This window comes from Ornithorhynchus anatinus, chromosome X1 (genome assembly GCF_004115215.2).
Source record: "Ornithorhynchus anatinus isolate Pmale09 chromosome X1, mOrnAna1.pri.v4, whole genome shotgun sequence".
In the NCBI taxonomy this organism is placed as follows: Eukaryota; Metazoa; Chordata; class Mammalia; order Monotremata; family Ornithorhynchidae; genus Ornithorhynchus; species Ornithorhynchus anatinus.
In genome coordinates this window covers 26334029-26356215 of record NC_041749.1, presented here as the reverse complement: position 1 = coordinate 26356215, position 22187 = coordinate 26334029, and the positions used below count along the sequence as shown (strand labels likewise).

Genomic DNA, 22187 nt, shown 5'->3' with positions numbered 1-22187 from the left:
ATTATTATCATTACTCATAAAAACAGCACTTAGTCTCACTACTAAGGCTCAGGTTTGGGAGGAAGGTGTAAGGAGAGAAATGCAGGTGAATAAGGATTTTTTTAAAATCACCAATTCAATTCAGACAATTAAATAAATTTTAAATGTTTGAGAGTTGAAATTTTTTTTTAGTATTCCTAAAGTTAGTCCTGAAGAGGGGCATTGGGGAAAAAAAAGAAGCTGTTTCAATAATCTCCAGGCACCCTAAAAATAATAAAAACTGAGTCCGTTTCCAACATAATCTCCATCAGCAAGATGCCAGTGCTTTTCCAGATTTCCTAACAGGTCCCTGCTAATTCCATGCCAAAACTAGCAGTGGATTTCTTCCTTTTAATCTCCCCTAATGCCTTATTCGATTATTGTCACTGGCCTCCGACTGTGCTCCGTCCCTTCAAACTCTAATTTGCCAACTGAGCCAGTCAGATGAAGCTGAGCCGCAGAGAAGAAATCAAAGACTACACACATAAACCTACAGAGACGGACAGACAGGCAGACACATATTCCCACCCCAAAAATTGGGGAAAGGAGGCGTTAAAGAGGGTGGGAGAGGAACTAGTCACACCTTCCTCTTAAGGATCAGTGGGTGAAAGAGAGGGGTAATGGGTTTTGAAACTTGCTGCACTTGACTTGCCGGTGGGGTCTTGGGGGACTCCTGGAACACGCTGAGATATGGCTTCGCTCCTGTCCTGGCTTTTCATCACCATATGGTGAGTGAAGCGTCCCCTGCAAAAAGAGGAGAGGTGAGGTGAGGAAGGGTGCCCAGCTCCTGGGGGCTAGTCCTTGACCCCTACCCACCCTAACGGAGGGCAGGGGCACCCGGGGGGAATATATCCCAAGACGCACGTAGCTCTGGATCCAACTGGAGTTGGGAAGGGATGGAGGGAGGGCAGGTGCCCCTGTCTTTGGAGAGGGATGGGTGGGAGGGCAGGTGCCCCTTTCTCTCCTCCAGGTTGGACCACACCCTGGGAAGCCCGAAGGACGAAGGAAGCCTCTACTCGGAGAACATCACCCGGATCCTGGACAAGCTGTTGGACGGCTATGACAACCGACTCCGGCCGGGTTTTGGGGGTGAGGACCCCCCCCTTCTCTCCCTGCCTCCGGCCCAGGCCTGGTTCCTAGGCTAAGCCCCACTTTTCCTCATCTCCCCCTTCCTTCCTCTCTCCCTCTGCTCTCCCCCCCCCCACCACTTATGTCCAGATCTGTCCTTCTATTTATTTATTTCGATGCCTGATGAGTGCTATTGCTGTCTGCCTTCTCCCTCCCCGCCCCCCCATCCCACCCCCCAACACCGTGAGCTCATTGTGGGCAGGGATTGTCTCTCTTTATTGCTGGATTGTACTTTTCCCACGCGCTTAGTAAGTGCTCTGCATCCAGGAGGCGCTCAATAAAGATGATAGAATGGGCGAATGAGTGAGCGGCCTGGATGCCCCCCGTGCCCGGGTCCAGGGGGGGTGCTGGTGGCCGGGCACGGAGAGGCGGGGGGGCACCCAGGCCGCCCCGCAGCGTGGCTCAGTGGCAAGAGCCCGGACTGGAGTGTCAGAAGTCATGGGTTCCAATCCCGGCTCTGCCCCTTGTCAGCTGGCTGACTTTGGGCAAGTCACTTCACCTCTCTGGGCCTCAGTTCCCTCATCTGTAAAATGGGGATGAAGACTGTGAGCCCCACGTGGGACAACCTGATCACCTTGTATCTAGCCCAGCGCTTAGAACAGTGCTTGGCACACAGTAAGCGCTTAACAAGGCCAACGTTATTGTTATTCTCTGGGCCTTAGTGACCCCATCTGTAAAATGGGCATGAAGACTGTGAGCCCCACGTAGGACAACCTGATGACCTTGTATCTATCCCAGCGCTTAGAACAGTGCTTGGCACGCAGTAATAATAATAATGTTGGTATTTGTTAAGCGCTTGCTATGTGCAGAGCACTGTTCTAAGCGCTGGGGGAGATACAGGGTGATCGGGTTGTCCCACGTGAGGCTCACAGTCTTATTCACCATTTTACAGATGAGGACACTGAGGCCCAGAGAAGTGCAGTGACTTGCCCACAGTCACCCAGCTGACAAGTGGCAGAGCTGGGATTCGAACCCATGACTTCTGACTCCCAAGCCCGACCTCTTTTCACTGAGCCACGCTGCTTCTCTAAGCGCTTAACAAATGTCAACATTATTATTATTCTCTGGGCCTCAGTTACCCCGTCTGTAAAACGGGGATGAAGACTGGGAGCCCCACGTGGGACAACCTGATGACCCTGTATGTCCCCCAGCGCTTAGAACAGTGTTCTGCACATAGTAAGCGCTTAACAAATACCAACAGGGTTATTATTATTATTAAACTGGGCATGAAGACTGTGAGCCCCACGTGGGACAACCTGATGACCTTGTATCCCTGCCCCCATCGCTTAGAAGAGTGCTTTGCACATAGTAAGCGCTTAATAAATGCCGTCATGCTTCTTGTTGTTATTATCATACTCCTTCCTCTCCACCATCGGGCCTCCGGACTGTGTTTCAGGCGCCGTGACCGAGGTCAAGACGGATATTTATGTGACGAGCTTCGGCCCCGTGTCGGACGTGGAGATGGTAAGTGTCCCCTGCGGCCCCTCTGGGACGGGGCAGCGCTGACCCTCCTGGCGACTGGCCGAGGGCCGCTAGCCACCAGTCATTCACTCATTCAATATAGCATGTATACATTCATTCATTCTATCGTATTTATTGAGCGCTTACTATGTGCAGAGCACTGGACTAAGCGCTTGGAATGGACAGTGCGACAACAGATAGAGACCGTCCCTGCCCATTGACGGGCTCACAGTCTAATCGGGGGAGACAGACAAAAACAAGACGACTTAATAGCAATAAATAGAATCAAGGGGATGGACACCTTATTAACAAAATAAATAGGGTAATATTGAGCGCTTATTATGTGCAGAGCACTGTACTAAACGCTTGGAATGGACAATTGGGCAACAGATAGAGACCATCCCTGCCCATTGACGGGCTCACAGTCTAATCTGGGAAGACAGACAAAAACAAGACAACTTAATAGCAATAAATAGAATCAAGGGGATGGACACCTCATTAACAAAATAAATAGGGTAATATTGAGCGCTTACTATATGCAGAGCACTGTACTAAGCGCTTGGAATGGACAATTGGGCAACAGATAGAGATCATCCCTGCCCATTTGACGGGCTCACAGTTTAATCGGGGGAGACAGACAAAAACAAGACAACTTAATAGCAATAAATAGAATCAAGGGGATGGACGCCTCATTAACAAAATAAATAGGGTAATAAATAATGTATTCAAATGAGCACAGTGCTGAGGGGAGGGGAAGGGAGAGGGGAAGGAGCAGAGGGAAAGTGGGGAAAAGAGGCTTAGCTGAGGGGAGGTCACCAGGCCAACGGGGCCCTTCCACCCTCCCCATCTCCTTGCTCGGGACGCCTTGGCCAGGCTGGATGCTCGAGGGAGCTCGTTAGAACTAATGACTGGGGTTTTTTTATTAATAATAATAATAATAATATTGGTATTTGTCAAGCTCCTACTATGGGCCGAGCTCTATTCCAAGCGCTGGGGTAGATACAAGGGTAATCCGTTTATAATAATGAGAAGAATAATGGCATTTGTGAAGCGCTGACTATGTGCCAAACACTGTTCTAAGAACTGGGGTAATCAGGTTATGGGAAGCAGCGTGGCTCAGTGAAAAGAGCCCGGGCTTGGGAGTCAGAAGTTCGAATTCTGGCTCTGCCACTTGTCAGCAGTGTGACTGTGGGTAAGTCACTTAACTTCTCTGTGCCTCAGTGACTTCATCTGTAAAATAGGGATGAAGACTGTGAGCCTCACGTGGGACAACCTGATGGCCCTGTATCTACCCCAGCTCTTAGAACAGTGCTCTGCACATAGTAAGCGCTTAACAAATACCAACATTATCATTATAATAATAATGATGATGGCATTTGTTAAGTGCTTACTATGTGCCAAACACTGTTCTAAGTGCTGGGGTAGGGTAATCAGGTTATAACAATAATAATAATAATGGCATTTGTGAAGTGCTTACTATGTGCCAAACACTGTTCTAAGGGCTGGGGTAGATACGAGGTTATCGGGCTGTCCCGTTATCAGGCTGCCCCACTTGGGGCTCACAGTCTTCATCCCCATTTTACAGATGAGGTCACTGAGGCACAGGGAAGTGAAGCAACTTGCCCTAAGTCACACAGCTGACAGGTGGCAGAGCCGCAATTAGAACCCACGACCCCTGACTCCCAAGCCCGGGCTCTTTTCACTGGGCCACGCTGTTAATCTTTTCCATAATCTAGAGGATCCACCACAATTTTCGATTCCGGAGGAGTCAAGTCGCATTCTCAGGGTGTCCCCACGAAAGAAGCAAAAGTTAGAGCCAGGGAGAAAGGAGAAGTGTGTGCTCACACTCTCCTTTTCCTAAAACAAACTGGACCTCATCTAATAAGATCCGCAGCAGAAAAGGTCTTGTGGGAAATGGACTGGGGATTTCACTGCGTGAAAACTCTCCTGGATAGTGGAAGTTAAAACCCGTCTGTTCTCAGGGATACGTATTTGACATATTCGATTTAAATGATAAGGGAGCAATTCCGGAAGACATTCTTTTATACCTTAATTTTAGTGGCAATCCAATCAGCGTTCTGGGGATGGAGATAAAAGCATAGGGATCATAATATTTTCCAGCGTGCATTTAGAGTAAACGCATATGTTGAGGGACAACTTTTGAAGTTTTAATTCATCCTTATGATCCCCAGCCATCTCTTCAGTATGCCAGGGTAAAAGGTTTGAAAGGAAAAGCATTACTATAAAACATTAATAGGTCTTATAAGGGAAATGCGATGGTAGATTAGTGATAATGGGGATTGTTGACATTCTCTTTTGCGCCTTGTCCATTTTGTTTTCCGCTTAGCACCCCAGACTCTAGAAAATAAAGGTTTACGGGGAAAACAAGTAACTTTTGAAGAAAACAGAATGATAAACTGTCCAAAATTCCTTATATTGTTATCACAGGCCTCGGTATTCATTTTCAGCATATAGTGCCGTGATACTAATACTGAAGTGGCTTAACCATATGCATTTGAAATTCTAGGCTATCTTTACATTTAGAAAAATCTGTGACTCATAGGAAGTGTTTGAAAGTTCTAGATTGCACTGTTGTTACTTCATATAATCTCAACTGCCCTTCACAAAAATACCTTGCCACTTGTGGATGTAATTTATCATTAAAACTCTCAGGCAAAGATTAGCACAGTAAATATTTGAGGAGCACATTGGCTGATTTTTAATGAATTTTTCAATCCCGGACCTCTCATATCCAAGTTCTGATCTGTGGATCTCACTGAGGGTTAGTTAACAAACTAACTTGATCAAAATTTACAAGATAGTTCAGAAGTACAACCTTGCCTTTTTAAATGATGGCAAAATGATGGGAGAACATTTTCTAAGGAAAATGGGATGAGCTGGTAGTGGCAAAACCTAGAAGAGAACCTAGAAACCCCCTATTATCAGACTCCTGTTCTTTTTCTCTTTAATACAATTCATAAAACCTAGAAGCAAAACATAAAAGTAACTGTATTTTTCCTCACATTACATAGTGCTGTTCCTCAGTTTTCCAGCTGGTGGTAAAGGTTAATGAAGCTACATAGCTACATGTGGGACTATGCAGTAAATTTAAATTTAGAATTATTTTAATCTAGATATTTGTAAGCATCAGTAGGATTATAAATCTAAGTATGAGTGTAAAATACATTAGTTTTTTGGTACAAGTGACTTTTGCTTTCTCTTAGGAATACACAATGGATGTTTTCTTTCGTCAGACATGGATTGATGAAAGATTAAAGTTTAGGGGACCAACTGAGATTCTGAGATTGAACAATTTAATGGTCAGTAAAATTTGGACACCAGATACATTTTTTAGGAATGGCAAAAAGTCAATAGCGCATAACATGACAACTCCCAACAAACTTTTCAGGATAATGCAAAATGGAACCATTTTGTATACAATGAGGTGGGTATCATTCTTTATTATTCTCTTATCTTGCTTTTTTTAAAAACTCTCTAATACTATTTTCCATTTCAATATGTTTCAGACTTACGATTAATGCTGACTGTCCCATGAGATTGGTCAACTTCCCTATGGATGGGCATGCTTGTCCACTGAAGTTTGGGAGCTGTAGGTTTGAAAAGTTTCTGACATCCAAATGTGATATTCAATCTAAACAACTGTTTGAATAATAGTATTGGCATCCTAGGAAGCTGAGAAGTAGTTTCACTATAAAATATACATACAAATTGGAGCTACTTACAGTTCTCACCATGATTCAACAAGCATAATTAATTCATCTGCTAATGCCTTCTGCAGTTCTTATACAGAGTAGTAGCATGCAAACAAAACTTGAGTTAGCCACATATTGACCTGAATTATAAATCTTCACTTGCATTTTTTATTAACTGCCATATTTTGTCAGGTGAAAATTAATTGGATTCTTTGCTTTGACATTCAGATGCTTATCCCAAAAGTGAAATAATTTATACATGGAAGAAAGGACCCCTCTATTCTGTAGAAGTTCCTCAGGAATCTTCAAGTTTACTTCAGTATGATCTGATAGGACAAACAGTTTCAAGTGAAACTATTAAATCCAATACAGGTAAGGATTTTCATGAGCTGGAATATTATCTACCCTTATACAGGAATTAATGCACTATTCCAAACCAGTTTGCCCAATGTATTTCATTGAATTACCATTCCTTAACTACTCCTTGCCTTGTAATTTATGAAAAGTTTGCAAAAAAAAATTTACAATATTTAAGTGTTCAATCAATCAATGAATCATATTTATTGAGCACAGTGCACTGTACTCAGACACCTTAGCGCTTAGCGCTTGGGGGAGAACAACACAACAATATGAAGACAGATTCCCTGCCACAATGAGGGGTAGATAGACATATATATTAAAAAAAATAATAATATGCATATAAATGCTGTGGGGACGGGGGTGATAAATAAAGGGAACAAGTCAGAGCAATGCCGAAAGGAGTGGGGAAAGAAGAAATGAGACCTTAGTCAGGGAAGGCCTCTTGGAGGAGGAAGTCATGTAACTAGCTAGCATGCCAGAGCCTCATTTGTTATCATAATTAACCAGACAAATTGCTCCAACATCTAAGAATTACTCACCACCCACAGAGTCAAGAAAGAACTATTATTCTTTCAATCCTTTTCATGTCATGCACTGTACAAAACCCTAGGATATATACATGATAATAAGGTTGGACACAGTCCACCATGTCCCACATGGAGCTCACAGTATGAATCCCCATTTTATATATGAGGTAACCGGGGTAGAGAGAAATTATGTGATATAAAAGACAAGTGGTGGAGCTAAGATTATGTCTCAGGTCCTCTGACTCTTAGGCCCCCATGCTCTTATCTCCTATGCTATGCTGCTTCTCAACTATTTTAAACTAGATACTCATATACACGCAGTATTGGTTGTAACCTTACGGAGCAGTGTTATTTAGTTGATGACAAAATCATTAAAATGAGAACTGGTGTATCTGTTTTTTCTATCATTTGTTGATCAGCCAGCTATATCCTAAGAGAAATGTTGTTTCCTATCATTTTATCCCAGACAGGACTAATTTAAAATCTTACACATGATTTAGTTTCAGGTGTATTTGTTTGCACATTGTTGACAATAACACTGATATACATGTCTCTTAACAGGTGAATACATAATAATGACAGTTTATTTCCACTTGCAAAGAAAGATGGGCTACTTTATGATACAGATTTACACTCCCTGCATTATGACAGTCATTCTTTCTCAGGTGTCTTTCTGGATTAATAAGGAGTCTGTTCCTGCCAGGACTGTTTTTGGTATGTCTTTGCCGTCTCTGCATCAGTTCTGTTTATCCATCACCATTCTTCCAGTACATATTTATTTTAGGCACGTCAACTGTTCTTTGTAGTAAAACAAAAAAAAAATCTAATATAAACTTACATTTCTCTCCCATTGGTTCTAATGTAACCAAGGCTGTTTATGGAGAAATATATAATGTAATGAATGTTCTATTATGTATAATAGCAAAATTCCTGCTTGGTATAATTTTAATATACATGTTATCCCTGAATTATAATGGATAGTCAGATTTTTATTGACTAAAGAAAGATCAACAGGTACAAATATAAAAGTGACAGGGAAGCTAAATGAAAGGTTAAACAAGAAAAAATAAACAAACTTCTCACCACACAAGAGTAGGTCATTATGTTCCCAGATCCTGAAAGCAGACTTCTCCACAACCTCCATTTACCTTCTAAAGTTGATGTTCGGGAGTTGAGATTGTACTATGTTCCTCCAGAATGAAATGGTGCTATAGTAAACAAAATGTTATTTTTAAAAAAATAATGTTATGTACCATTAACTAATATAAATGTACAGTATTCAACATATTTAAATTAGGTAATTCTGAAAATATTATATGTACTTACTGTGAAACAAGTAGCTTACATGTTTGTACATGTAAAAACAAGTTTCAGTGAATGTGCTTAATTAATTTCATATATATAGAGAGAGACAAAATAGCAAACATTCTTATATAACTATAATATGCTCCTGCTACTACAATATTATGAGTCTTCAATTGTATATTGTAATTTTAAACTAGATTGAACAACCTTTTAAAACATATTCTTGTCACATTGACAGATGCATTTAGATGAATGTACATAACCTGTCACTGTCATATTCTTAGCCAACGATGAAGTCCTCAGTTGATAATATAACCTATAAGTATATTTAAAAACAGATTACAAAAAAGAGATCTACTCTGATATTAAAATTTAATGTTATTTTTTAGTATTTTAATGTTAGAAGAGTACAGAGTATGATACTTGGAATTTGCATGTGGGCAGCACTTTCTAAATGAAAAAAAAAAGGTTCAAACCCATATCAAAAAATTTTGATTAAAATGATTTGATAATATACTTTTTAACCTTAAAATCTTATTTTTCTAAAATCAGAATTGACACATTCATATTAGTTATGGTAATTTAATTATTACACAGATATTTCAAAACAAAAGTTTGATTGCCTGCTGAAATGGTGATCATAAACATTTATCCTATAATTATTTTCATAAAGAATGATTAGCTATGTGTTAATGAGTTTTACAATTGCTCAAAGTTTAGAAAGAAACCAAATTTTAGTTAAAATACAACGCAAGGACATGTTGCTCATGTTGAACGGTATATTCTCTGAACTGTTACTAGAAACATATTTTAGTTTTTGTTTAATTTTGTAGAAAGTGATAAAAATTGACCATATATAGTTCTCCAAAGAAATATTCTCTCTTTGAAAAGCAGGCTGATGATAAAAAATTCACATCTTTAATCTTCAAATCTTCATTAAGGTACTTTCCCAGCGTTAAAAATGAATAACAACCCGCTACAATAAAACAATATCTTTTTTTTTCTGGAGGTGTAGCCTATTGGTATATCTCATCTTAATTTTACCAAATTCATCATCTATCTGGAAATTCATGTAAGCATCGTGTATGAGATATTGTAGGGATATAATCTCAAATCTCAAAATAGCCAATCATTTCATTTTCTATGTAAAAATAATATCTATCAAATAAAAGTCATTTCAACATTTAAAATTTGGTACAAAGTTTCCTTAAAGTCATGCGGTATGACTTTAAGATGTGTAATTCATGTTGGGAGTTTCGCTGTTTGCTTTAATATTACTCTAGAAATATTGGAAATACACCAATAATCATCATCTAACCTACATTTTTTAAAAAAAAATTTAGTTCACAGGATTACACTGGTAACAAGATAAATTCCATTTAAAGGTGTACTCAAGGTCATTAGTTAAGAGGTGTTTTTTATGGGCTTTTTAAAAACAATTGTTAGAGGAATGATTTTTTTGGTTTATCAAACCAACCCCGTAAAACATGGATCTTAATAATAATCTCCAAAAGAGCACCCTATTTAGAGATTGCAAATATACAATAGAAGTGAATGACAAAACTATTGTCCTCATAGAGTTGATGATATTTGTTTTGTTAATGAGGTGTACATCCCCTTGATTCTATTCTTCGTGATTATGTTGTCTCATTTTTGTCAGTCTGTCTCCCCCGATTAGACTGTGAGCTCGTCATTGGGCGGGGATCATCTATCTATCTGTTGCCGAATTGTACATTCCAAGAGCTTAGTACAGTGCTCTGCACATAGTAAGCACTCAATAAATACTATTAAATGAATGAATGATCAATTAATATTTAAAATAATTCTTCCAAATATTATTGCAAAGGACTTGAATGGATTAAGTCTCCCAAAATACAAAATAGGTCACTTTTCTCCACTGCCAAGATCAATTTGTTATTCTTGGTCATTTAGGGTAAGTTATCTGAGAATATAGATTTTATAGCAATAAAACTGAACAAATCCAGAATTCCAATCCTCATACTTCAATTCTTCTTTTCTTTTTTAGGAATTACCACTGTTTTAACAATGACTACTCTAAGCATTAGTGCCCGCCATTCTTTGCCCAAGGTGTCCTACGCTACTGCCATGGATTGGTTCATAGCTGTGTGCTTTGCTTTTGTCTTTTCTGCACTCATTGAGTTTGCAGCCGTCAACTATTTTACCAATCTTCATGCCCAGAGAGCAAAGCGGAAGGCAGCCAAGGCAGCAGCCCTGGCAGAAGCCCTGTCAGCAGCCATGGACCCGGAAGACAAGAGAATTATCTTGGTAAATTGTTGACTTTTTTGTTATCACGCAGCCTTTGAGAAGAGATAGCCAAAACCGTAATTCATTTACAATTGAATAATATTGCTGTAATCTTAGTTGAAAACAAATTAGGTAATCTGGTCATATTCATTTTGAAGTTATCAGCTTCCTCTTCAACTTGAGAAGCAGAAGCTTAGTAAAAGTTTTTCTCCATTCTCTTTTAAAAAACTGTGGTATTTCTTAATTTGTACTTCTTATTTGTGCTGACATATTTCAGATTCTCTGGAAAGACTTTAAAAATATATATTTTCTTAGATTTCAGATGTTTCCTTTCAGCAATAGAGCATATACCATGTTCTCAACATATACACTAGAAAACATTTCTGTTCTTTTGAGTAATTCATCTCCTGAAGATTAAAATTTTAGAGGCATCTATGTTGTATTAGCTACAGTGCAGTGCCTAAGACATAGATATGGCTGGTCTCTCATAGGAAATAACAGCCTAAAAAAATTCAATATCAGTTACAGAGAAAAACACATTCAACCAATGACATGACTCTAATCCAAATATAGCAGTAGGTTATTAACAGCTTCTTTAAATGTAATCATGATGATGAAATGGTTTGATTTTAATGTGTTCCAAAGAATATCATACATTTTCCACAAATATATCTATCACTCTTTGACTGTTCCAAACTTTACTAAATATAATCATGAAAATTATCACGTTAGTCTAATGGGAATTAGGCAGATAAATTAAAATGAACTGTTTTGTCTTTTCTATTTCATTTAAATATGGTTGGAATGGCAATCAGCAAATTAGAGGGAACCTGGAGCCTGGATCACCAAGGATAACAAGACTAGGCCGATCACCATCATTCAGTTAGGCTGATGAGCTGTGGGTATTAAAAACACCTGATGGCACACTAATTCTTTCATTAAATTGTATTTATTGAGTGCTTACTGTGTGCAGAGCACTGTACATGGCATACTAATTCTTTCATTAAATTGTATTTATTGAGTGCTTACTGTGTGCAGAGCACTGTACTAAGATCTTGGGAAAGTACGATACAACAATAAACAGTGATACTCCCTCACAGTCTAGAGTGAGGGAGACAGACATCAATACAAATATATAAAGTTACAGATATATACCTAAGTGCTTTGGGGCTGGGAGGGGGAAGAGCAAAGAGAGCAAGTCAGGTCAATGATGGAGGGATTGGGAGATGGAAAAAAGTGGGGCTTAGTCTGGAAAGGCATCTTGGATGAAATGTGCCTTCAATGGCTTTGAAGCGGGGGAGAGTGGTTGTCCGTATGACTAGAGGAGGAAAGGCATTCCAGGACAGAGTCAGGATGTGGTTAGGGGTCTGCGGTGAGAAAGCTGAGATCGAGGCACAGTGAGAAGTTTAGCATTAGAGGAGCGAGGTGTGAGAGCTTGATTGTAGAAGGAGAGAAGCGAGGTGAGACAGGAGGGGGCAAGGTGATGGAGTGGTTTAAAGGCAATGGAGAGGAGTTTTGTTGGTCCAGTAGGAAGAACACTTGCTTCGGGAAAAAGCACCAGGAGGCCTGGGTTCTCATTCTAGTTCTGCCTGTAGCTGGCTAACATGGGTGAAGACTACACACGGACTCTGTATTGCCCTGCATTCCTGTCTATCTGCTCTCTCCATACTCCCAGGCAGTGGAAGCATAACTGGCAGCGCCAAAAGAGTTCAAGTGATGTTAGCAAAGCAATTTCTCTGTTCAGGTTCTTGGTCCTGAAATCTCAGGACAGAGGCTCATCTGTCATCCCTGGCTGTAGACACTACTATTGTCTGATAAACTTCAGGCATTTTTAAGTAGTCTTTGATTTATTGTGTATTAGCCTGAGGATTCATCCAGGATTGCACATGAATCACAGCTCATTTTTAAGTCAGATGAGTGTATTTTCTGTGGACAGATGTGTTATTTTTGCCTAACAATTCGGGAAGGCCTAGAAGAATGTAGTGATAGCAGGTGAGCTTTACCTTTGCCATTGTGAATAGGACCAAAATGAATTTTGGACACCAAGTAGTTTTTTATTTTTTTTTTAAATGGGACTAAGTACTTTTAAAAACTGTTTTACAGCGATAACTTAATAGCTAGATCATTTTCCCCCATTGTGATACTGTTATCTCTTTCTTTTTGGTACTAATCTGCTCATTTAAACCACTCTGTGTGTGTGTGTGTGTATTCATATCTATGAATGTTGATTTTAACTTTGAAAGTTAGAACCAAAAGTTGTAAGTGGAGGAAGCAGAATTAGAATTTGCTTGAACTTGCTTATTCTCTGGACAAAATGTGAGAAGTGAGGCAAAATAACAAGTCCAGTAAATTGTATTTATGAATGCAGATAAGTGTTGGGAAAAAAAGATCAAGTTCTGTACTCGGAAATTCACTGACACTTTTTTATTTGTCTCATATTATAGAATTTGAAAATGTGGACGTTTTATATGAAGCCACCAGAAAATCAATATTTTTCAGAACTGCACATTTTCTGGGAAAATCTGGAATTATAAATCTAATCTAATTGTTCTCATAAATTATCATAAAAAGAATAGCAAATGACAATTTAGATCATTCAGTGAAGCTAGAAAAATATTAAGGTAGAAATGGGATTACATTTAAAAAATGGCAATATTAAAGGAAAGGAAGTTTTTTTATAAATCTTAGGTTCACTATCTGTGAAACATTTTACTAATTAAAAATGAACTCATGTATTTTATAACACATTGGCATATTTACTGCTGCTTTACAAAAGCCTTGGAAATATATCAGACCGAATAAACATTCATCATGCATGTCCTTTGCCCAACAATAAAGTATACCTATTATTATGACCCCCTTAACTTTCCCAAATTCCATTACATTTTAAAATATCCATGTTTTTGTGATCAAAATATCATTTTGAGGCAATTTCATATTGGAATAGCAAATTAATGTTGGCTTAACTTATATAAAGCACTTTTAAAATCAAGTTCTACATTTATCACAAGATCTGATTTCCATCAGAAGTTATTCTGAATGGGGCTATAAAATTTGAAGTAAAAGATCTCTTTGCTTTTGCATTTGAAAATACTTAAAAGTTATAATAATAATAATAACAAGTACTTCCAAATCTATTTCTAAGAGCTTACTCAATGTTAGCCTGTTAGCCACCTGTAGTGATTTTTTCAATGGTATTTGTAAAGTTCTTACTATGGGCAAGGCACTGTACTAAACACTCTGGTAGATACAAGATAATCTGACTGGACACAATTCAAGTCGCAGATGGGACTCAGTCTTAATCTTCATTTTACAGATGAGGTAGCTGAAGCACAGAAAAGTAAGTGACTTGACAAGGTCACACAGTAGATAAGTGGCAGCTCCTCTGATTCCCAGGCCTGTGATCTTTCAACAACACTGTGCTGCTTTTTTAATCTCTGTTCTTTGAACAATACCTAGTGATCTGTTTGAAAGGCTTTTGGTTTGGGGCATTTTATTTTTTCTTCTGCTTTAGAAAATCAACTTTGCCTTCTTTCCAGCATATAGGCATTGGTTTGCCTGCTCTTCGTCTAGCACCAAACCTTTCCATTTCACAGATCTTTTTCTATTTTTCACATTTTGAGAGCTCTATTTGCCTGGCATCTGCTACAGTTTTAAATGCCCTTCTTTTACTGATTGTCTCTGCTTCTTATTCAGCTGCTCTACTCTTCAAAAGTATTTTTCTTGGTACCTTGCATGTTTCAGTGTCTAGATTTTGCCCAAAGCAGAGGCATCCCAAGACACTGAATAGGGGGTATCAACAGGACCAGAGTCCTTCTGGTTTTCTCAGATAGTTGTTCTATTAAAGTCAAAATAAGTCACACATATGGCTTGTTTGACCTCCTCGGCAATCTAATATAATGACGCTTGCTAGTGCTCCTTTATATCCGTCTTGGGCTCCAAAAGATTTTTGTTAAGGTGGGTGCACCATTTGTCTTGCTCTTTCTTTAGGATTTTTTTCCCTAGTTGATTTGTTCTTTTTCCATGATATTTTAATTTTTGTGAGCATTTATTGAATACCAATATGTGCTTGGAGTTACAAAAAAGAAAAAGAAAACTTTATTTGGTTTCAGCTTACCTTGGACTGCTGCAGCCTCTTGTATAATATGGGAAAACTCTTATTTCTCCCTTGATCTGGCAGTTAGAGGTCATTTTAGGATATTCCTGAATAAGAAATATACAAGTATATTCATACATACATATAAGGGGGAAAGTTTATCCCCTAAGGAAGCATAATTATGACACATTCTCATCACAGTTAAACAAACTGGGATCTTGAACAACCTTTTTAAATCCAAGATCTATCAAAATACACTTTTCACTTCTATTCCTTCTAACTATTCCCAGAATGCTGCTTTATTCTACCAAGAACTTTGTTAGTCATAATGGTCAGTTTAACTGAAGTTTTTTTTAAAAAAAATGGCATTATGTCATTTTGAAAACAAAACAATGGTCTAAAAATATAGATAGCAGGATGGCTCTCAGCAGCAGGTCAGCCCTGCGTGAACTGAAAACTGCAGGTGTTCCACTCAAATTGTGTGACAGCCACAAGCTGTCTATTTTAACACCACATTCCATACAGAAGGCATACTGCACTTCAGGTTGAGCCCAGTATATTTGCAGGGTAGCCAAATTCTTTACCAAAATTTCTCATTTTACTTTAGAGCGCCATCTTAGTCTTTCTGCTTTTGAGTTCTATTTCAATTATTCAGGGAACTCTTAGTATTCAGAAGAGGATTGTTCAAATTGCAACATGGCTTACCTAAATCCAACTCTTTGGTCACTGGACCTCTCATTAACAGAATCATGAGCTCCAGAACAAGGACTGGAAGAAGTTCAAATTATTCCATTTAGCTTCTGGCAATCAATTCAGGAAAACATTTTTCTGAGAAATGTTTGGCTAAGAGATGAGGAAGAATCTACAATATTATACAGTGCATCATGTTTGGATTCAGTTTTCCATTTATCCCCAGTCTTTTATATTCTAACACAATGCTTCCAGTGAAGAGATCCTATCCATGGAGGAGGTAGATTTCTAATCAATTAATGGGTTGGAGAAGCAGCATTGCCTAGTGGCTAGAGCACAGACCTGGAAGTCAGAAGGACTCGGGTTCTTATCCTGGCTTCATTATTTGTCTATTTTGTGACCTTGGGGAAGTCATTTCACTTCTCTTTGCCTCAGTTCCCTCATCTGGAAAATGGAGATTAAGATTGTGAGAACCATGTGAGACAGGGACTGTGTCCAACCTAATTAACTTGTATCTACCCCTGTGCTTAGCACAAAGTAAGCACTTAGCAAATACCATTAAAAAATCTACCCATTATAATTTCCTGAGATCTTACTGTGTGTGGAGAACAAAGCAGTTGGGAAAGTAAATAAAACAGAGTTGGTAGACATGTTCCCTGCCCATGGAAACTACACTCTGTTGAATATGCTGGGCTTATGATTCATTCATTCATTCAATAGTATTTACTGAGCGCTTACTATGTGCAGAGCACTGTACTAAGCTCTTGGAATGTACAATTCAGCAACAGATAGAGACAATCCCTGCCCATTGATGGGCTCACAGTCTAATTGGGGGAGACAAATGGACAAAAACAAGACATCATAATCACAATAAATAGAATCAAGGGGATGTACACCTCATTAACAAAATAAATAGGGTAATAAAAATATATACAAATTAGCACAGTGCTGAGGGGAGGGGAAGGGAGAGGGGGAGGAGCAGAGTGAAAGGGGGCTTAGCTGAGGGAAGGTGAAGGGGGGAAGGGGAAGGGAGCAGAGGGCGGAGGGGGAGCAGAGAGGGAGCAGAGGGAACAGAGGGAAAAGGGGAAGCTCAGTCTGGGAAGGCCTCTTGGAGGAGGTGAGCTCTCAGTAGGGCTTTGAGGAGGGGAAGAGAGTTAGTATGGCGATGTGACTGATGTGACTGATATGACTGGCTCTTGAAGCACCTATCACTGCTTAAAAATCTGTCATTTGGTCTCCTGATGAAACTGAAGTCTTTGCTCTAAAATGTTATCCATCTTATTACTACATAACGCTATGTTCTCTCTGGATATTTTTCTAAGCAGACTGTTGCTATCCCACAATGTTTGAAAATATATTTCATTAGATATTTTATATGTTTGCTTTACCCTCCTGCTTCACATGCCCTACTTTAGCTTACTTTACAGCATCTGCTTGGTTGTTCTGGTATTATCCAATCTCCTCACATGGTCCATTCAGCTATGAGTGCTTCTTTCAGAGGCTTTTGTTGCAATCTGTTGAGTAGGAAAAGTTTTCCAGAAGATCAGAGCATATTCTAACACAGATTCTAATATATTGTCACATCTTCAAGTTTGTCAACACATAATAGGTTTAACCGTGCTGAAGCTACCTACTGTTTTATTTAATCTTATGGTGTTGGGGAAAATGATTAGACAGAAAAACTCCCAACTCTGACTACAATGACAGTTTTAAACACAAAATAGCCATAGGATCTTGGCAAATTCATTGAGCAGACACGTTCATTTAATATAATTCATCTTAATGTCTGGCCGAATTGAAATGCCTATTCAAGAACATGTCTACCAACTCTGTTGTTTTATACTCTCCAGCATAATCCAGCAAGCACGAGTTAGTCCAGTAAATGATAACTGAGGGTTAGCTGTGAATACCATGGAAGCCTGAAGATACAAGAATTGCATGTGATATGGATTGCTTCCAGAAGGGACAAGTTGACTTAGGCTATCCCTGAAAAGAAACTATCTGAGAATGAGAGAGGAGAATGGAATGGCAAGTAAAGAGTTAACTTGATAGGTTTATTATCATAAATTGGATCAACTCCTATCCAAACCACTACCAGCAGGGAGTCTTCAATTTCTAAAGTGCATAACCAACTTCAGATAACCTTAGTGTAGCATATATGGTCTCTAAAAATGTGCAGGTACTGACATTTTCCCAAGGTTTCTCAACCTCATTCTCTTCCTTGGCATATGGGACAACAGAATTCAAGTGGAGAGAAAATGAATGATTGTCACACTTACCTGTGTCCAAATGTCACTGAATCTACGGGTCCTTCTGCTTCTCACATCCTTCCTGCCCATAGGAGCAGCTTGAATTCTCTTACTACTGCTTGTTTTCTAGCCTGCCACCAGAGCCCTGTACAACTGAGGAATATTTCCAGCAGATCAGCCAAGTGGTCTTTCAGCAGCCAAAATACAAGAAAATAATTTTTACAAGAGGAAAACTGATCTCCAGCAAGCATAAGAATAGAGGCAGGAAAATAATGTTGGTATTTGTTAAGCGCTTACTATGTGCAGAGCACTGTTCTAAGCGCTGGGGTAAACACAGGGGAATCAGGTTGTCCCACGTGGGGCTCACAGTCTTAATCCCCATTTTACAGATGAGGGAACTGAGGCACAGAGAAGTTAAGTGACTTGCCCACAGTCACACAGCTGACAAGTGGCAGAGCTGGGATTCGAACTCATGAGCCCTGACTCCAAAGCCCGTGCTCTTTCCACTGCGCCACGCTGCTTCTCTAAGTCCAGTGCCATGGTGTGTAACAACTGCTGGGATCTGAAAAGCAGGAATTAGGGAATTTTCTGGAAGAAGAAGCCACAGTGCAACCCACAGAAGGAGAGATGAGATGACAGCACTAAATTTTATTTGGAGGCTACAATTAATTAGTCTTAGACCTCTCCTGCCCCAGGCGTTCTAAGAACAGGGCAAATGTTGGCATTCTTTCTGTCCCTACTTCTCCACTCCATCACTACACGCGGACCTGGAGGAGTTAGTGGGATTATGGAAAGTGGGAAATTGGAGGAGCACAGACTCATATTGTCTGATCTGTATGCTGAAAGTTGTTTGTTTGACAAATATCACCACAAGCTAAGGAAGCTGGGAGAAGCTAGAGACTTCTGGCCTATTGATTATTTTATCTTTTGATACCAAACAAATGGGCTGAATCTTTCACATTAGAAGTGATTAAGAATCATTTCTACCAAGAGGTAATCAATATGGAAGAACAATGATGCTTTTGGAGAGGGCTAAATCATGGTACTGTTTATCAAAATGAACAAGAAAGATCAAGTTAGTAATATAAGTTCCCATGAATGATAAGGGAGAGGCATAAAGCTTGGCTATGTTGGTGACATAACAGAGGGAAGATGGAAAGCAGCAACTCTAGCTCCAGCTTTGATCCCAAATAAAGGAGGAGTATAATGGTGATTAGTTCAGAGCTCCTGGCTAATCCTCAATGGATAATTCCTCTCCCACCACTTCCCCTATTAGTAATCTGTGAGTTTCTATAAGTAGATATTCACAAAAATTAAACATCTGAGTTCTAGATTGGCACATATCCAAAATGGTCATGCTGAATAGAACATATTATTTAGTGGAGCTGGTGATACAGTATTAGAAAGGACAGATGCTTAGGAATATCCCATGGGATTAGGCATCCTAATTGTTCATATATTTGAAGTAGAAAGTCCTTCCTTTTGGCTTTAATGGTCAAGGCATCTTACTTCCTCTTGCCTAAAGGCTATTCTCCCGAAAAATCCAACTCTTCAAGCCAAAGTGCATCCTTTTTCATGGCCCAAATTGTCATGGTAATTCACTGTGTGAACTAAAAGTTAAGTAGAAATCCAGACAGTAAACATGTTCTTTTCCCTAGTCTCCTATGCACAGTCTTAGCCACTCTCCTGAGATAAAACATTGGAACAAAACCCCTTTAGGTACAACTTCAGATAGAAGTAAAATGGATATGCTCACTGCCGCAAAAGCACACTGGAGTCACTACTGTTTAACCAGGAAGAATAAAACACCCAGGTAACAGGATTCTAAATGAACCAAACCCAATTACCTAAAGTTGAAGGACTCCACCTGAAATAGATAGGGAGAAATATATCCCACTGTGTTCTAAATATTTGGGGATTCTTAAGTTGATTCAGTTAAAATGTGGATGGTGAAGTTCTCTCAAGGATGGTGAACAGAAATGGGGTTTTATTTTTGACTTTAAGGGATGAGGAAAACATAGACATGGTGATGGGGTTCTTTCTTAGACTTGATGTGATAAAGAAAAGATAGAAAAGAAAAAAAAAATAAGCTCAATACTTTCATTTTAAAGACCAGTGAAAATTATTTCATCTAGGTTTTGACAGATAAGATATAATTAATACTTATTTTTCTCCACAGCATTCTGATTCCAACTATAATTTGAAGAAGCGAATAAATTCTTTGACCTCACATAAAGTTCCATCTCTTGACATTAGCATGGTTTCTACCATTGTACCTAATTCACAATCAGCTTCCACCACTCCCCCATCACCTGGAACAAATGGTGGCACGAGCAAAATAGATGAATATTCCAGGATTCTCTTCCCAGTGGCATTTTCAGGATTCAATTTGGTATACTGGATTGTTTACCTATCCAAAGACACAATGGAAGTTAACAGTAGTGTTTAAAAGCTTTCAGACATGGTTTAAAACTACAGATAATTTAGGTGAGCCAATATTGTTTTATCTAGCACTGATGCTTTTTTTAAAAAATATTGTAGAGACTGTCATAGTAACTATATGACAATTATGGATTTGATAAAAAACACTGATTCTATCAAAGGTTGGTAAAGATGGATAATTGAAAATATATATTACTTGGCACTGGGCTTTTATAAACTGGGTTAACTGTTTGGGTTAACTGTTTCAAATAAATGTATAATGGCATTTAAATTATTATGTCAGTCTTGTCCCTTATCACTAACTCTGACCAGAAAAAGATTTAAGTAAAAGATGGAGTGAGACTAACATTGACAAAGAATATCTAAATAAAGTGTGGTTTCATATAGTTTCCAGAGAAGTAAACTATAAAATATATCCTAAGTATTTTTAGTTGGTTATGAACCATTACCACATAGATTCAAGCACTTGATATATCCCACCTAGACTACTTCATATGGGTCCTTGCTGACCTCCAGCCTATTTCCTTTCTAGTCCATACTTTAGGCTTGTGACTTGCCTAAAGTCACACAGCAGACAAGTGGAAGAGCCAGAATTAGAAGCCAGGTCCTCTGACACTCAGGCTTATGCTCTTTCCACTAAGCCACACTGCTTTCCTTGAATTTTGCTCATTCCCTCCCTTAAGTTGGGAACTCTCATCTCCTACACATCCATCAGACCAGCACTTTGCCCATCGTCAAAGCAATACAAAAATCACATCTCCTGCAGGAAGCTTATTTTCCCACCCACTTGCCTCATCCTTAGTTCAACCCCCTAAGTACACATCAGCATTTATGTACAAATTCTGATACTCAGTTTTATAATAATAATAATAATGGTATTTTTTAAGCACTTACTCTGTGCCAAACACTTAAAAGTGCTGGGGTAATATAAGGTAATCAGGTTGTTCCAATGTGGGTCTCACAGTATCAGTTTCCATTTTACAGATGAGGTAACTGAGGCACAGAGAAGTTAAGTGACTTGCCCAAGATCACACAGCAGACAAGTGGCAGACTGACTCCCAAACCCATGCTCTTTCCACTACGTCATGCTGCTCCTCTATCTTTATACATTTATAAATTTTAATATATTTTAATGTCTCGCCCCTCACTAGACTGTTAGGACAAGGATCATGTCTAACAGGCAGGGATAGTATTCCCAAGTATTTTGTACAATGCTCCGAGTATAATAAGTGTTCAATAAATATTACTGAGTGATTCATTGAGCAGTGGGAAAGCTACCTTTATTTTGGATAAGAATGGCTTTCACTTATATTTATATTTATTGTGCTGTATATATATTTTACATGTATGTATGAATCATGCATGCATAAGTACATATATCTTGTTGATCTCTATTTAAAAGTTTCTGTCTGATTCTGTTCTAAATTCTTATTTAAAAATAGTATATTAAAGTTGTTCCCAAAAGGTGTAGAAATGATACTACATATGAGAAATGGATTCTCATTGCAACTAGTGTTTCACTTCCAGGCTGTCAATACATTATATCTTTCACCAGACATAAAATTATCTCATTTTATTCTTCTCCTAACTGCAGCTAAATAAGTAAACAATGCCCTTAAATACAATTATCATCAACAAAAGCATTTAGTACTCATTTTTATATGACACTTTATGACACTCTATTAGATGATTTTAAAATGTTAAACATATACACTTCAGGAGTTTACAATCTAATACAAAAATGACACCTACATGAATCTCCTTGAAGAAAAAGGAAGGGCCATTACTTGATTCTGTCTTTTCCAAGCAGCTAGTTCAGTGCACCACATCGAGTGGATGCTTAATCAATGCTCCTGCTAATGTGAATAGCCTGAAAAATGACCAAACTGGAAAACAGATACATAAACTAAATAATGTATTTGCATTATATGGA

The 22187-nt window shown here is 38.8% G+C and overlaps 1 protein-coding gene across 1 annotated transcript; it reads left to right on the top strand.

Annotated features, from left to right (window-relative positions):
- Positions 1-450: 450 nt before the first annotated feature.
- GABRA6 (gamma-aminobutyric acid type A receptor subunit alpha6) lies at positions 451-20820 on the top strand. Its single transcript, XM_001505700.4, has 9 exons — positions 451-746; positions 989-1107; positions 2543-2610; positions 5832-6052; positions 6135-6217; positions 6549-6692; positions 7769-7921; positions 10539-10798; positions 19992-20820. Exons 1-9 carry the CDS (start codon positions 709-711, stop codon positions 20259-20261), a joined length of 1356 nt encoding a protein of 451 aa, XP_001505750.1. The 5' UTR covers positions 451-708; the 3' UTR covers positions 20262-20820.
- Positions 20821-22187: the final 1367 nt, after the last annotated feature.

Coding starts and splice junctions, on each gene's coding strand:
- GABRA6 (XM_001505700.4), top strand. CDS start 709: ATGGCTTCGCTCCTGTCCTGGCTTTTCATCACCATATG. Junction 747..988: donor TGGCTTTTCATCACCATATG/GTGAGTGAAGCG, acceptor TCTCTCCTCCAG/GTTGGACCACACCCTGGGAA. Junction 1,108..2,542: donor ACTCCGGCCGGGTTTTGGGG/GTGAGGACCCCC, acceptor ACTGTGTTTCAG/GCGCCGTGACCGAGGTCAAG.